This window comes from Oryctolagus cuniculus, chromosome 7, assembly GCF_051225735.1.
Source record: "Oryctolagus cuniculus isolate XC-2025 breed Fujian yellow rabbit chromosome 7, ASM5122573v1, whole genome shotgun sequence".
Taxonomy (NCBI): domain Eukaryota; kingdom Metazoa; phylum Chordata; class Mammalia; order Lagomorpha; family Leporidae; genus Oryctolagus; species Oryctolagus cuniculus.
In genome coordinates this window covers 157948207-157964284 of record NC_142873.1, presented here as the reverse complement: position 1 = coordinate 157964284, position 16078 = coordinate 157948207, and the positions used below count along the sequence as shown (strand labels likewise).

The 16078-nt window shown below is 50.9% G+C and overlaps 1 protein-coding gene across 3 annotated transcripts in view; it reads right to left on the bottom strand.

Annotated features, from left to right (window-relative positions):
* Positions 1-16078, bottom strand: part of MTOR (mechanistic target of rapamycin kinase) — a 133305-nt gene that overhangs the window by 77070 nt on the left and 40157 nt on the right. For all 3 annotated transcript variants that reach the window (XM_008251668.5, XM_089299316.1, XM_002723353.6), the window contains exons 21-28: positions 12916-13083; positions 12339-12451; positions 11924-12086; positions 10124-10216; positions 9315-9461; positions 6513-6655; positions 3465-3627; positions 3184-3329 (exon numbers count right to left, since the gene is read on the bottom strand). In XM_008251668.5, the coding sequence (XP_008249890.1) occupies positions 3184-3329; positions 3465-3627; positions 6513-6655; positions 9315-9461; positions 10124-10216; positions 11924-12086; positions 12339-12451; positions 12916-13083 (1136 nt within the window). The remainder of the gene's footprint in view (positions 1-3183; positions 3330-3464; positions 3628-6512; positions 6656-9314; positions 9462-10123; positions 10217-11923; positions 12087-12338; positions 12452-12915; positions 13084-16078) is intronic.

Below are 16078 nucleotides of genomic sequence, written 5' to 3'. Positions count from 1 at the left end.
AGACCAGGAAGAAGCTTCTGGCTCCTGCCTGCAGAAGGGCCCCGTGCCAGTGCTTGTGTCCATTTGGGGAGTGAACCAGTGGATGGAAGATCTCTCTCTCTGTAACTCCTTCAAATAAGTAACTAAATATTAAAAACAAACACACACACACAAAACCTTTCTACAGGGGCTGCTGCTGTGGCGTAGCAGATTAAACAGCTGCTTTCGACGCCAGCATCCCACATCAGAGCAGCAGGTCACGCTCTGGCTCCTCCACTTCAATCCAGCTCATCTGGGAGAGCAGTGGATGACAGCCCAAGTGCTTGGGCCCCTGTCACCCACGTGGGAGACCCGATGGAGTTCCAGCCTAGCGTTTTGGCCTGGCCCAGCCAATGTGGCCATATGGGGCATGAAACAGCTAATGGAAAATCACTCTCTGTTGCTCTGTCTTCAAATAAATGAATATATAAATCTTAAAAAACAAAAAAGACAACCTTTCTGCAGTAAAGATGATAGTGTAACACTACAGTGGCACTCAGGAGAAGCATTTTACAAAATCACAAGTAAAAAGCTGCAACTGAAGAAAAAAAAAGGAAAAGTATGGCGAAGACACACGGCCAGCGGAGGGAAACGTGGATACACCGCAAGGGCTCTGAGCACCAGCCTCTCCCGGAACCCACTCGGGGAAACGCCAACATCAACCCACAGGGGATTCCGAGGATTTCTTTTCAATTATACTGGCTTAGGAAACTAAATGAGGGGCCGCGCTGTGGTGCAGTGGGTTAAAGCCCTGGCCCGAACCACCGGCATCCCATACGGGCTGCCTGTCCTGGCTGCTCCTCTTCCGATCCAGCTCTCCGCTACGGCCTGGGAAAGCAGTGGAGGATGGACCCAGTGCTTGGGCCCCTGCACCCGTGTGGGAGACCCGGAAGAGGCTCCTGGCTCTTGACTTCCGATCAGCTCAGCTCCGGCCATTGCGGCCATCTGGGGAGTGAACCAACAGATGGAAGACCTCTCTCTCTCTCTCTCTCTGGCTCTACCTCTCTCTGTAACTCTTTCAAATAAATAAAATAAATCTTTTTTTAAAAAAAGAAACTAAATGAACTTCTTGAACACTTTTCCAGGACTCTGACTGTACTTTCTCTTCTACATCTTCATTACTTGGGGACCGGCGTCGTAGCTTAGCCAGTTAAGCTGCCGCCTGCAGCACGAGCATCCCAAATGAGCACTAGTTCAAGTCCTGGCTGCTCCACTTCCCATTCAGCTCTCTGCCAAAGCACTTGGGAAAGCAGCAGAGGATGGCCCAAGTGCTTGGGCCTTTGCATCCACGTGGGAGACCCGAAGGAAGCTCCTGGCTTCAGATCGGCCCAGCTCTGGCCATTGAGGCCATTTGGGCAGTGAACCAGCGGATGGAAGACCTTCTCTGTCTCTGCCTCTCTCCGTAACTCTGCTTTTCAAATAAATAAATTTTTTTTTTTTTAAATCTGCATTACCTATGATTGTCTCAAATATGGGGAAACAAAATCAATGGTGGATTATAGGAAGTCCCAGATAGGTCTCAAGTGGAAACAGGTTAGCAAGGAAATTAATGTGTAAAATTTGTTATCTGACACTCATTACCAGTTCTTCCACTGGCTACCAAATGAATCTATGTCACTAAAGTCAGAGATGAGAGGAAGAAATGCACACTTTCATGTAGGTCCTGTGCCTAATTTGAAACAGAAGCAAGCCTCAGGATGGCATATTTATAATTGCTCCCAAATGATATTTTTATTTTATTTTATTTGAAAGGCAGACAGACAGATCTCTCCACTGGTTCACTCCCTAAACGTCCACAATAGTTGGGCTGAGTCAAGTTGAAGCTAGGAGCCAGGAATTTAAGCTGGGTCTCCCACATGGGCGGCGGGAGCCAACTACTGGAGCCATCACCTGCTGCCTCCCAGGGTGAACAGGAAGCTGCCATCAGGAGCAGAGTCAAGACTCAAACCCAGGCATTCCAATACAGGATGTGGGGGTTCCCAAGCAGAGTTTTAACCACCATGCTAAATGCCCTCCTACTACGGTATTTTAGAAATTAACATTTCTTGGGGGTGATGCTGTGGCCTAGCAGGTTAAGCTGACACCCGCAGCGCTGGCATCCCATACGGGCTCCAGTTCAAGTCCCAGCTGCTCCACTTCCAATCCAGCTCCCTGCTAATGTGCCTGGGAAAACAGTGGAAGATGGCCTAAGTGCTTGGTCCCCTGCACCCACGTGGGACTCCTGGATGAAGCTCCTGGATCCTTGCTTCGGTCTGGTCCAGCTTTGGCCGTTTTGGCCCTTTGGGGAGTGACCCAGCAGACAGAAGACTTTCTCTCTGCCTCTGCGTCTCCCTCTCTGTAACTCTGCCTTTCAAGTAAATGAATGAATCTTTTTTAAAAAAGAAAGAAATCAATATTTTTCTCAAAGTTCAACTTATTCAGGCTACAGCATGATTCTGTTTCTACCTCTTGGGTCACTTTAAAGCATTGAAAGGAATGCATTTTAGCATCTGCTTAAAGGCGGAGCTAGTAGAGAACCTGGCAATCTGATTCTCTTCTCACATGAAGGAATCCCACACAGCAGGCTCTATCAGCTACAACAGAGGGACTTACTGGCTGGGTAATTCTTCCAAAATTATCTGCAGTGCAACAACCAACCAGGCTAGCACGCTCATGAAGATAATTAGATCTCAGAATTAATAATCTCTGACAGTCATTAGAAGAGAAGCGAACAGCAATTTCATAACAGCAGAACATTTGCTAAATAACTAATTTTTCCCATATCTAAACCATCTTAGGAGAATATTCATAGGAAAGGAGGAAGACCCCAACACCAGCAGATTCAGTTGATAAAACCCTACCCTGCCTTGGAAGCCCAGGAACCAGCGAATCCTAGCCTGGCCCAGAAAGCACAATCCAATGCAGACACACCATCTATCTTTCCTATGCTAAGGCCCTAAAATTGCTTCCGGACTAATTTCTTCAGGCAAGCACAGGCTAGCAAATTCCAGGAGTCTAGGTAGTAGGGTCGACAGAAGTGACAATTAGGACTAGACGACTGGGGAGAACCATCTGCAAGCACACGCCACTTAAGAACACGCTGGCCAGGCCTGGCAGCAGATTCACAGCAGGCAGCGGGAGAGCTCACCGTGGAAGGACAGCAGTTACGAAGGGTTCATGGCCTACCTGATGAGAGACTCCAAAATGGCGGGGGTGGGGCCCTTCTGGAACTCCAGCTCCTTGTAGTGCAGGGCTTTGGCATACGCTCGGCACTTGGCAGCTCTCTCGCCCAGCAGAACAATCCCATTGTCATCTCTCAGTGGCAGGGGGCCCTAGAGGAACGCAGACCACACAACAGAGCAGAGTGGCAGACGGGGCACAAACAGGACAGGGCTGCATGGACGCGCCTCCCCTCCCCCCAGCTGGCTCCTGTCCAGCTCCACCTGGACGATGGGCCGAAGTCTCACCTTATCACTATGCTCCATGAACTCAGCCAAGTTCAAGAGTGTCTGTGTGACTTCAGCGATGTCCTGTGAGGTAAGGGCCAGCTCGATGCTTCTGATGAGTTCGTCCTGCTGGTCTTCATTCAGTTCTGACCAGCAGGACACAAAAGCAGCATTGAAGAGGTCCCTGAAGGCAAGGGGAGAGGAGAAAGACACTGCAAACGGCTCTCACACCACTGCGTGGTGCCACAGAGTCATACCTATTCAGCAGCACTTCCTAGAAATGCTCTCTGTCTTGCCAGAATAATATGGCAGCCATTGGTCATTAAGCATTTCAACCGAGGCAAGTATGACTCAGGAAGTGAGTTTTTTTTTTTTTTTTTTTTTTAAGATTTATTTTATCTCTTTGAAAGAGTTACAAAGAGAGGTAGAGACAGAGAGAGAAGTCTTCCATCTGCTGGTTCACTCCCCAAAAGGCCTCAATGGCTGGAGTTGAGCCAGTTCTCTGTGTCTCCCACACGGGTGCAGGGACCCAAGGACTTGGGCCATCTCTGCTGCTTTTCCAGGCACATCAGCAGGGAGCTGGATGGGAAGTAGAGCACCTGGGACTTGCACCGGCACCCATATGGGATGCCAGCACTGCAGGCCGGGCCTTAAACCTGCTGTGCCACCGCGCCAGCCCCAGGAAGTGAATTTTACACTTAACTTCAGTGACCACTGTATCTTAAGGAACAGGTGTAGACACTGTGACATACAGGGGACCACACACGGGCGGGAGAAGCAGAGCCAAGTGAACTTGTCTCCACGGGCATACTTCCAGGCAGGTTTCACACTTCTCCCCAGTGCAGGGGCCGACACACGCATCTACTCTGTGTGTTTCCCACAGCTCCTCAGAGGTCACGGGGCAGAGAGGTGCAGCAGAGGTCACGGGGCAGAGAGGTGCAGCAGAGGTCACGGGGCAGAGAGGTGCAGCAGGAAGTCTGCACATCGGGAGCAGGGCATCTCACTAAAGTACTGAAAGCACTTGCAGGGCGGCTGTCGGCTTCACGGTGACGGTGCCGCTGGAGACAGCAGTCCCACACCGGAGCGCCCGGGTCACCGGGTCCCACACCAGAGCGCCCGGGTCACCGGGTCCCACACCGGAGTGCCCGGGTCACTGGGTCCCACACCAGAGCGCCCAGGTCACCGGGTCCCACACCAGAGTGCCCGGGTCACCGGGTCCCACACCGGGGTGCCGGGGTTCTATTCCCAGACCCAGCTTCTGACTCCAGCTTCCTGCCAGTGTGGACCCTGGGAGTCCACAGGTGCTGGCTCAAGAGACTGGTTCCCTGCCACCCACACGGGACACGCGGTTGTGTTCCATCTCGGGTCCCGGCCACACCCCGGTTGTTGTGGGCATTTGGAGTGAACCAGCAGAAGGCAACTCTGTCTACATCGCTCAAAAAAAAATTCTTACACATTTATAAAATAAAGTGGAAAGGAATGAGGAACCAAAAAAATGGCATCGAAACAACAGTCTTAGAGACCAACTCTACTCCTGCTAAACGCACACAGCAAACCGGCTGTGCTGGTAGAAGTGAAACCAGAGCACTGTATTTTTATATTTTGCCAATGAGAAGAGCTGCTTGTTAACTAAATCACCATTTTATGTTTCATTACAAAGAGTAAATATAGAAAAATCTGAAAAACAGAGAAAAGGATAAAGAGAAAATAATCACTTCTCACCTTACTATTAAAGATAAATAGCCACTGCTGTAACTTTCTAGTCTTTATCTATGCACATATTTCCTAAAAGCTGAAATCACATATTTACTCCTCCTGTTTTGTTCACTTCCATTATGAGTCCATCACAGGCATCACGCATTTTATTAAGCACATCTTTAATGGCCTGTTAAGAGACTGACTCTTTAGAATGACACTTCTATGACAGAGTCTCACTTCCACAGATGGCTCCAACAGCACCACCTGTTCCATACGCTCTTCAGCTCCCGCTTCGCTCCTTTGAGCCTGAGGGGCCCTGTGACTGCCTTGAACGAGACAATGATGTGACTTCCAAGGCTGCCACAGGAAGACCACGCGCCCCGCCTCCATCTCCTGGAGCGCTCCCTCCTGCACTCAGCCACCACTGTGAGAACGTCTGTGAAACTCCCGGAGCAGCGCGTCCTCCAGAGAGGGAGCAAGGCTTCGGCCCCAGTGGGGCTCCCGGCTGATGGACAGCCCAACTCGCCAGACATGCTAGCGAGCCCACCTCCACCCTCGCCGAGGGAGGTCCTCCCAAGTCGCAGATTCAGCAGCAAAATACATAACTGCTATTTTAGACCACTAAGTTTTGTGGTATTTGTTATACAGCAATGATTAGAATGTCATTATTACTAGAATTGGTTACTTTGAATTACGCATTGTGGATCCCTTATCTGAAATGCTTGTCATCAAAAGTGTTTCAGAATTTGGATATTTTGTTTGTTTTTTCAAATACATGGACCATACAAAATGAGACATCTAAGGGAAGGGACGCCAAGTCTAAGTACAAAACGCACTGACACTTTCTGTACGCCTGATACATCTAAGGGAAGGGACCCCAAGTCTAAGCACTGACACTTTCTGTACGCCTGACACACACAGTCTGAAGTTGATTTATGCAGTGCTTTAGTGCACCTGCATCTTGACCAGTCATTTGGGGTCACGTGCAGAACTTCCCACTTGTAGCATCTGCCAGTGGCTCAAGAAGTTTCAAATTTTGGAGCATTTTGGATTCTGATCAGGAATGTACACCCTGTATTACACAGCTGTTTTCAGAGTTGTAAATGACTGTAATTAAAGTTTTGGACCTAAGTCTGTGAAGGAAAAGAACTTATTTGTAGTCCACTATGGCGCCAAGTTTAAGATGGATTTTTTCCTATAACATGAGCTTGCTTTATCTGTCTTTTTCTGTTGTCCCATGAGTTAGCAGAATTAAAAATACAAACGTTTTACTATCACCTCTAACAAAAACTAATTCCTATGTATCCTCTTCTCTGTGCTGATCCTCTCCAACCTCACCAACAGCCAGGGGGAGGGCCTGACATGCCGTACCTGGCCATCGGGTTGTAGGCCTGCGCCAGGGCCCAGCACGAGCGCAGGGAGGGGGACGAGGAGTCCTTCAGCAGCTCCAGGCTCAGCCGCCGCAGCCACTCCAGCCAGTCGTCTTTGGAGACCCTCCTGGCGGCTCCCCAGGCCTGTAATCCCCACAGGCAACAGTGGAAAGTCATATAAGTGGTTTCCATGCTTTTTGGACCACGTAGATCCTCTATTAGCAAAGCTACCAGAACATGTACTGAGTGGAAAACTGTGATTCTGAAAGCTGGTTACAACCAGTAAACACAGCAATTATCACTGCATGATCACACAAAAGCACACTTCACTCTCAGATGAAACAGATCCAAGAGTCAGCTGTGGGGATTTTGGCGTGGATTTTTACACTTGACCTGTTCCCTCAGGTGAGCGTCTGCTGGGTGAGGTTTGTGCTTATTTTTCCACGTCCTGGGTAGGAAGCAAAACTTCCTGGATGCAAACTAGACTCCTGGGGAAGTTCCTAAAATAAGAGAACAAAGCTTCCAAGCAGGGTGGCCAGCTGCCTGTTTGGAAGGACATCCTGAACCCACACTGGCTGAAAACATCTGGGTGGAAATATGCCTCTGGCCTCCTGCCCCGGGCCCTCACTCGATGTGAGGTGGCAGCAGGGTGGCCTCCGTGACTGCCGGGGAGTGCCAGGTGACTGGGACCTTGTCCCTCCTCCCGAAGTCTCAGATTGGCAGTTAGGGAATCCCCAGAGGAAAAGCACCATCACTCCTGACCCAAGACAGTCAGTCCATCACTTCTAGCTCAGCAAACAGCTCCTAGTAGTGGTCACCGGGCTACCACTCTCCTGTGGGTAAAGACTGTTGACACAACAGTCAGTGACAAACCTCTCATGTTCTGGCACTGGGTGTGAGCGTGTATGTGGGCACGCATGTGTGGGCACACACACACACACGGCTGTGTTCAGGGTATTATGGGCCTGGCAAAAGAAAACAGGTCAGGTGGGACAGTACTGCCCAGTCCTCTACCTCTATCCAGTGACAGGAAAGGCAGCTGTCATGAGTCAGTCATGAATAAATGAAGATTAACCCCAAGCTGGGACCCAAACTGGGAGGTGCTCAGTCATTAGAAGCACTAAAGGGTAACATAAGTGTGGAAAATAAACAACCTGATAAATGTACTTAGAAGTCAGTGAAGTGACTGATTGTCCTGTCTAGATTCACTAGAGGCGACTGTCTGTCTCAGGTGCATGGCTGGTGTCAGACAGGAGACGAGCCCAGGTTTCAGTCAGCAGAGATACTTCACTGCTTACTTACAAAAACCTAAAACCTTGCTTCTCACAGTGTGGTCCCGGGACCAGCAGCACATTACCTGAGAACTAGTTAGAAATGCAGAATATCAGGGCTGGCGTTGTCACACAGCGGGCTAAACTGCTGCCTGCAATGCTGGCATCCCACATGCCAGCGGTTCTAGTCCCAACCGCTCTAATTCCGATCCAGCATCCTGTTAATGTGCCTGGGAAAGCAGCAAAGGATGGCCCAAGTGCTTAGGCCCTCACCACCCACATGGGAGACCTGGATGGAGTTCCAGGCTTCTGGCTTCATTGTGGCCATTTGAGCAATGAACCAACAGATGGAAGATCTCTCTCTCTCACTCTGTCTTTCAAATAATTAAATAAACAAATATATATTTTAAAGATTTATTTATATATTTGAAAGTCAGAGTTACACAGAGAGGAGAGGCAGAGAGAGGGAGAGAGGGAGAGAGAGAGAGAGATAGGGAGAGAAGGAGAAAGAGAGAGGGAGAGAGGGGGAGAGGAAGAGAAGAACAGAGGAAGAGAGAGGAAGGGGGGGAGGTCTTCCATCTGCTGGTTCACCCCCCAATTGGCCGCAATGACCAGAGCTGTGCCAGTCTGAAGCCAGGAGCCAGGAGCTTCTTCCAGGTCTCCCATGTGGGTGCAGGGGCCCAAAGACTTGGGCCATCTTCCACTGCTTTCCCAGGCCACAGCAGAGAGCTGGATCGGAAGTGGAGCAGCCGGGTCTTGAATCGGCGCCCATATGGGTTGCTGGCGCTTTAGGCCAGGGCATTAAACCACTGCGCCACAGCGTCGGCCCCAAACAAATATTTTTTAAAATTCAGAGTACCAGGCCTATAATCAGAAAGAGCATTTTAGTGGCCACTGCTTGCCCCACAAGCACCCCGTTTCAGAATGCCAGTTCAAGTCCGGCTGCTCTGCTTCCAATCCACCTTCCTGTTAACGTGCCTGGGAGAGTAATGGATAATGACCTAGGTACTTGGTTCCCTGCCACCTATGTGAGAAGCCAGGATGAAGCTCCTGGCTCCTGGCTTCAGCGTGGCCCAGCCCTGCCTCTTTTGGTCATTTGGAGAATGAACTAGCAGATGGACGATCAAGCATCTTAACAAGATTCGTAGCAACTGGCTGGCCGAATGAGTAGGAGAATTTTGGAAAGCACTGCTTTGAAGAGCCTACAGCAGTGGCAGAGCTCACCAGGGGGCTCACTGGCTCTGCTGTGTGCACGTGAATGAAAATGTCATTTGCAACTAAAGGTTTTACTACCAAAGTTTCAAAGAAACACAACAGCACACTCTGTTTGAGTTTTGTTTTCCTCTATCTAAGAAAAAACACAATTAGGAGAAATTCAAAATTACCTGAATTCACAGTATCAACATTTGTGGGGAAAACGCTAGGGCTGATTTTTGGTGGATTTATATGGAATACAGTAAGGGCTGAAAATTTTTGAACAAGAGAGAACAGCGGAGCTCCCCTTCCCAAACCCCTGGTAACAATGGACTTGCCTTTTGCAGGTTGATGGTGCTGACATGCAGCTTCTTCATGGGTCCTGTTTCTACTGGTCCACTGGCCAATGCATCCCCTTGGCCACTCCTCAACATTCGATGTTGATAAATCAAGGGGTCCTCCTCTTCATCAGCAAGGGTGTACCCCTGAGTGCAGAGAGTTACAGAAAACTCCTGTAACTACTAGAAGCCCTCACTTTGGAAACATGCATGGCCTGGGGACGCTCAGAGCCTCTGGAAGAGCTGGGCTTTCACCAAGCAGGAAAAGCTGCATGCAGAAGCCACAGGTGGGTGAATTCCCCACTGCACACCAGTCCCCGCCGGCCACTCCAGGACAGTGACAAGCACTGCCTTAGTAGGTGGAGCATGCAACCACGCAACTGGCAAAGGTGAACGAGCTGTGACCAACGCTAAAAGTGATGAAGCTGTCAGGGCAAAGAGGGCAAACGGGCCACCTCCTGTTCTTGTGGGAACCAAGAGAATGTTTTTAATTTAAAATGGTTGAAAAAAATCAACAGATGATTAATATTTCACAATATATCAAAGTTCCAGAGAATCAGACTTCAGGTCCATAGATGAAGTGGTGCTGGCACACGGCCAGATGCGTTTGTGTGTGTGTGTGTGCAGCTGCCTCCAGGCTGCGCCGAGTGGAAGCAACAGACCACGCCTACAAAGCTGAAAAACTCCGGACAGGAAGAAATGGCCAATCCTCACTCAGAACCAAAGAGCCAGACACACGGCACAGCTGCAACGACCAGAACACCAGCCCGGAGCCGACGGGACGCTCGAGAGGAGGAGGAGCAGCTCACCTTGAGGATTCTGCAGATGAGCACATCGTAGCGCTGATGGCTGATCCGGTGCCGCGCCAGGACCTTATTCACCATTGGAATGAAAATCTGGTACTGCAACAAGAGGAAGGAGGGCTCAGAAACCACTACTCTGGGAAGCGCAAAGTAGAGAAGAGAGCACCACCACGTCGACGCCACTGGTGTTCATTCTAGATTGCTGGTTTGCTTTGTGGAATTCTGAGGCATCCTGCACCCTCTGCTTACAATCCTAGTCCAAGTCCCCATCATATTCCACCAGCTGGTGCCTTTAACAGGTCTCTGCTTCCACTTCTGCCATCACGGCCTACTCCTCCACACAGCATGGAGAGTTACCCCTTAAAAATACTAAGCCCGATAATTTTCCATGTTTCAAATCCTCCAAACCCTTCCAGTCTTGGTCAGGGCAAAGGTCACAGCACTTACAGTGGCCTACAAAGTGAGCTGTATTTTTTAGTGGGCATCAGACTCATCTAGAGGCCTGTGAAGCTGGCTGAGTTCACCTCCTGTTTCTGATCTAGCAGGTCTGAGGTAAGGCCCGAGATTTTGCAGCCACTGATCTTGCTTGATCAGGAGTCACAATTTTTTTCTGTTTTAAAGGCTTATTTATTATTTGAAAGGCAGAGTTAAAGAAAGAGACAAAGAGGCAAACAGCAAGAGATCTTCCATCTGCTGGTTTGCTACCCAGATGGCTGCAACAGCTGGGGCTGGGCTAAGCCAAAAGAAAGAGCCAGGAACTCCATCTGGGTCTCCCACATGGGTGGCAGGGGCCAAAGTATTTGGCCATCTTGTGCTGCTTTTTCAGATACATTATCAGGGAGGTCAGGAGCAGAGCAGCTGGGACTCAAACTGGCACTCACATAGGATGCCGGCACTGCAGGTGGTGGCTTGACCCACTGTGCTGCAAAACTAGCCCTAAGGTCCCACTTGAGAGCCCTGGCCTACCAGAGGAAGTTCCCACCCCATCTTGTCTCTGAGACTTTAGCTCCAAGCACCTTTCCCTTGGCTCAACCAAGGCCACTGCTCTGCCCTCTTCTGGCCTGGACGTCTTCCCACAGGCCGCAGTCTCCACCTCTGCATCTGCTCTTCCTTCGGTCTGCATCTCACTCTCTGGGGACGGGGCTTCGCTGCATTTACGTCTTTGCTCAAGTTGTCAGCTCATCCGAGAAGTATTTCTGGTTCATCCTAAATGAACACCATTGCTCTCCACTTCTACCCATCATTTTTTTAAATTTAAGATGCACTTAACAATCTATTTGAAAGGCAGAGTGACAGTGAGAGAGGGAGAGACAGAGTGAGATTCCATCTGCTAGTCTGCTCCTCAGATGCTCCTGCAACAGCCAGGCCTCGGCCACGTTAACGCCAGGAGCCTGGAACTCCATGTGGGGGCAGGAATCCAAGTATGTTGGCCATCATTTGCTGCCTTTCCAGGCAAATTAGCTGGGAGGTGAATCAGAAGCAGAGGAGCTGGGACCCGAGCCAGCACTCTGACCGGGGATGCAGGCACCCCATGCTGCTGCACCCCAGCACCCAGCACCCATCATGCTATGAGACGAGGAATGCTTCTTTGCTTTGCTTCATTGGAAGGTAAGCTCTGAGAGCAAGGACTTCATTCTGTTGCCTATGTTATCCCTAGGAGAGCACTTACCCACAGAGATAACAAATTAAGGGGGGGACAAAAAGCAAGTAACAGCAGTTGAGGCCTACTGACTGACCAATGGAGAAACGCGCAGCTTTCTTCCCAAACAAGGCAGAAGAGTATGTGTGTGCAGGATCATGTCTTACCTTCTTCCCCAGCTGGAAGACAAGTGAGGACAACGTGTCCATGGCTGTGGAACGCAGATCGGGGCTCTGGTCCAGCGTTCGGACAATCGGGTGGATGATGCGGGAGGCATAGTCGGTGAAGTCCAGGGACTCTGTCAGGCGGTCCACCGTCTCCAAGGCTGCCCTGCAACAAGTGCCGACATGTGACACAGCCAACCACCGCTCCTAGGTGGGGGAAGGGCACTGCAGGAATGGCTCCTGAGGTATTTTGGGTGGCGTGGGTCCAGTACATTTTCCAGTGGGACAGGGACAGTTAAGATTTCCAAAAACCTGGAGTAATTCCAGACTAAAGCAATGGGAGTGGGAATACCAAGTTAGGAAGACAGCCTAGGCACCCGACTACGTAACGACGGTGAGTCCCAAGAGCAGTGCTTACTTCCGAGAGGCCAGTGGGACTTCCGGAGCATCAAACAGCTTCACTATAGGAGGCAGCAGCAGATGCAGGTAATCGTCCAGATTGGCCCCGAACAACTGGATCGCAGCCAACAGCTGCAAGACAGAAGCAGAGTGATGGGCACACGCGGCCAGGCTTCGGGATCTAAGGACCAGGGAGGCGCAGTGGCATGGGTAATTCAAGGTCCGGCGAGGAGTCTGAGAACTCTTGATCGAGTGGCTTTGAGCTACCTTCTTTGGTAGCCCTCGTCCCCTTCTACTTTATTTATTTACGTAAGATTGCCTTCTCTCTGCCCATTTCAACAAATAGAGGATCCGTTGCTGGCTAATACAGAAAACTGGTCTGGGATAAAACAAGAATAATCCACTGCACGAGATCAGGAGAGGATCGCGAACTTCCTGTGAACTGCACATCACAAGCACCAGGTCTCGGTATTCTCGGAATTTAACCTCGTGCAGCAGGGATCAACTTGTCAAAATGGGGTCTCGCTCCCTGGTTAATCACCCGGGCATGTTGAGGGAAGCCGGGAATCTCTCAGAGGACGTCCTGGGCTACTCACCTTGATGGAGACGATGCGGCCTTGGCTGTTGTCATGCATGAAGACACGCAGCATGTGCGGGATGAGCTGGGGCAGGTAGAGCTTGAATTCACCCCCAAGAGCAACCACAATTTGCTCAATAAGCAGAATGATGGTGCTCTGGATCGGGGTGTTCATGACCCAGAATTCCTACAAAGAAGGGAGGGACAAGGGGCCAGAGTCAGGCGCTCATCTGCTGAAACAGGAACCAAGGAGCTGAGAAGGCTAAAATGACACAAACGCAGTGGGCACGGTCAGCCCCGACTTCTCCCACCTTCCTCTCACAGGGCTTGGGCAGCCTGTCCTGGCCACACGGAACCAATGAACGCGAGCTTCCTAAGACACAGCAGGCTCCCCCACTTTGCTGGCTCTGCTCCTGCTGTGTCTCCTGCCTGAGCCCCATTTCCTGCTCAGCTAGGCCCGGTCAGTTCTGGCCCTGGCTCAAGCCTCACTTCCTTGAAGGCTGTTGGGTGCCCTACACTACCCCTTCCCAGCACCTGCAATACTTTGCCTCGTCACCTTTCCTCTACAAAGCTGTAGGCTGTTCAAAGGCTATTTAAAGGAACCTCATGTCTCATCTCTGTCTCCACAGAATCTAACAGAGCACCTGGAATATTCCGGCCACTCAGACACACATTAACACAATGAACAACTTCCTCGTTCTAAGGGCTCTGAAGTGGTCCCCTGTGGACACTTTACTTTCTTACCACCTGATCTGCCAGAGGGCAACTCTGGTGCTGGTGAGATTTCTGCCCGTTCTGGATTCAGACTTTGCTAGGAGGTATCTGACCTCTGTCCCCTGTCCCCAAAACTCTATTAGGCCCATATAGTGCCACTAAATGAACACTTTTTCTTTCTTCTAAAGATTCATTTATTTACTTGAAAGTTACAGAGAGGTACAGACAGATGAGACAGAGAGAGAGAAAGAGAGACAGAGATATTCTACCCTCTGTTTCACTCCCCAGATGGCCACACTGGCCAGGGGCTGGGCCAGGTCAAACCCAGGAGCCAGGAGCTTCTTCTGGGTCTCCCGTGTGGGAAGCAGGGGGCAGGAGCCCAAGCACTTGGACCATCTTCTGCTGCTTTTCCAGGCCATTAACAGGGAGCTAGATCAGATGTGGAGCAGCCAGGACTTGAACCAGTGCCCATATAGGATGCCAGCATCACAGCTTTACTGGCCACACCACAATGCCGGCCCCCAATTGAGCACTCTTCTACACTTAAACAATTATATTCCACAGAAGTTACCAAAACAAACCTTGGCCCATTGGCCACAGATCCTGCCCAGGTATTGCTAAGCAAACTGGCCCAAGCTTCAATACTAGGAAAAGCTGCCATTTTTTTAAAAAGATTTATTTATTTGAAAGGCAGAGTTACAGAGAGGCAGAGGTAGAGGCAAGGAGAGAGATCTTCCTGCTGGTTCACTCCCCGAATAGCTACAATGGAAACAGCTGGGCTGATCTAAAACTAGAAGCCAGGAGCTTCTTCCAGGTCTCCTGTGCAGAGGCCCAAGCACCTGGGCCATCTTCTACTGCTTCCCAGGCCATAGCAGAGAGCTGGATCAGAAGTGGAGCAGCCAGGTTTCCAACCAGCACCCATATGGGATGCCAGTACTGCAGGCGGTGGCTTTACCCGCTACACCACAACTTCAACTTGAAAAGCATTGCAAGAGGCCCCATAGATTTGATGGCCCCCACAGCTTGTCGGATTTCACTCACTTGTAGCACACTCTGCCTTCCTGAGAGAAAGCTCAGCTCCCTCCCGACTGCATGAGCACAGCTCCTCACAGGAGTTTCTCTCCTGGAAGAACGCAGCACCTGCCTGCCGTGCGTGGCTCTGGACCACCGTTCACAAGGACGATCCTTTTCCCAGAGGGGCCCCGTCACACCTTTGTGTGGGATGAGAGGGGAGCTGCACCTTGCAGGGATACGAGGCTCCCTGTCTCAAATCCTGGCACTCAGTTGGATGTCTCTCTTGGGAGCAAGTCACAGACTACTTCCTTCCCTACCACAAGTACCCTGCCTCACCCTCAGCCTCCTCCCACTGAGGCCATGCACCTGACAGTGCAGCAGTCTGCCCAGCTCTGCCCTGCACAGACACGTCTGTGGAAGGAGCAGGAACAGAGCTGCCCAGAGTCACACACATCAGAGCCTTCTGCCCTAGGCCCAGGGGCTGGGATGCCCCATCTGGGAAGCCAGCCATTCTGACTCGGGCCTGCTGCACCCTCCAAGCTACCTGCAAGGGTCTGGGGTGGGGGAGAATTCATCTTCCAGCTCTGAGGACAAAGTTCTCGCTACGAAGCGGCCCTCCCAACACAGACGTTTAAGTGATTTAGAACGGTAGAGAAAACAATGATGCCACCAGCGGGGTGGCTTCTGGCACCTGCCTACTGCATGCTATAAAATCCAGGGACCTGGGGCCAGCACTGCGGTACAGCAGGTTAAAGCCCCGGACTGCAGTGCCAGCATTCCATATGGGTACCGGTTCGAGTCCCGACTGCTCCACTTCCAATTCAGCTCCCTGCTATGGCCTGGGAAAGCCATGGAAGAGGGCTCAAGTCCTTGGGCCTCTGCACCCACATGGGAAACATGGAAGAAATTCCTTGCTCCTGGCTTTGGATCGGCTCAGCTCTGGCCATTGTGGCCATTTGGGGAGTGAACCAGTGATGGAAGACCTCTCTCTGCCTCTCTGTAACTCTTTCAAATACTTAAATCTTAAAAAAAAAAAAAAAAAGGATCCAGGGCCTGGAGCCTTTTTGCACACGCTCCTGCAGCTACAAGGTGACGGGGACGCCTGCAGGGCTAGCAGGGCAAGCACCACCTTGTTCCCAGTCCTAGAGAAGCACAAGCCAGCCGCTCTTCAGGCCACGCTTCCGCGGGCAGTAGGGAAGAGGGCTCTGTGGGAACGGAAGTGCTGCCGTGACAGCAAAGTTCGTTGCGTCCGAGGCACATTACTCGAGAGTCTACTTCTGGCAGAACAATTACTCCAGGCTTCCTCCTCAGACGTCACACCCCATGCTCTGCACCTAGGAGCTGGGAGCCACAGCTTCTCATGCCCCTCAAAATCCAGGGGGCTACCACACGCCACTGTCTATCCTTGGGCTGTACCAGCTCCACAATGATCCATGGAAAACGGTCCACGTTCC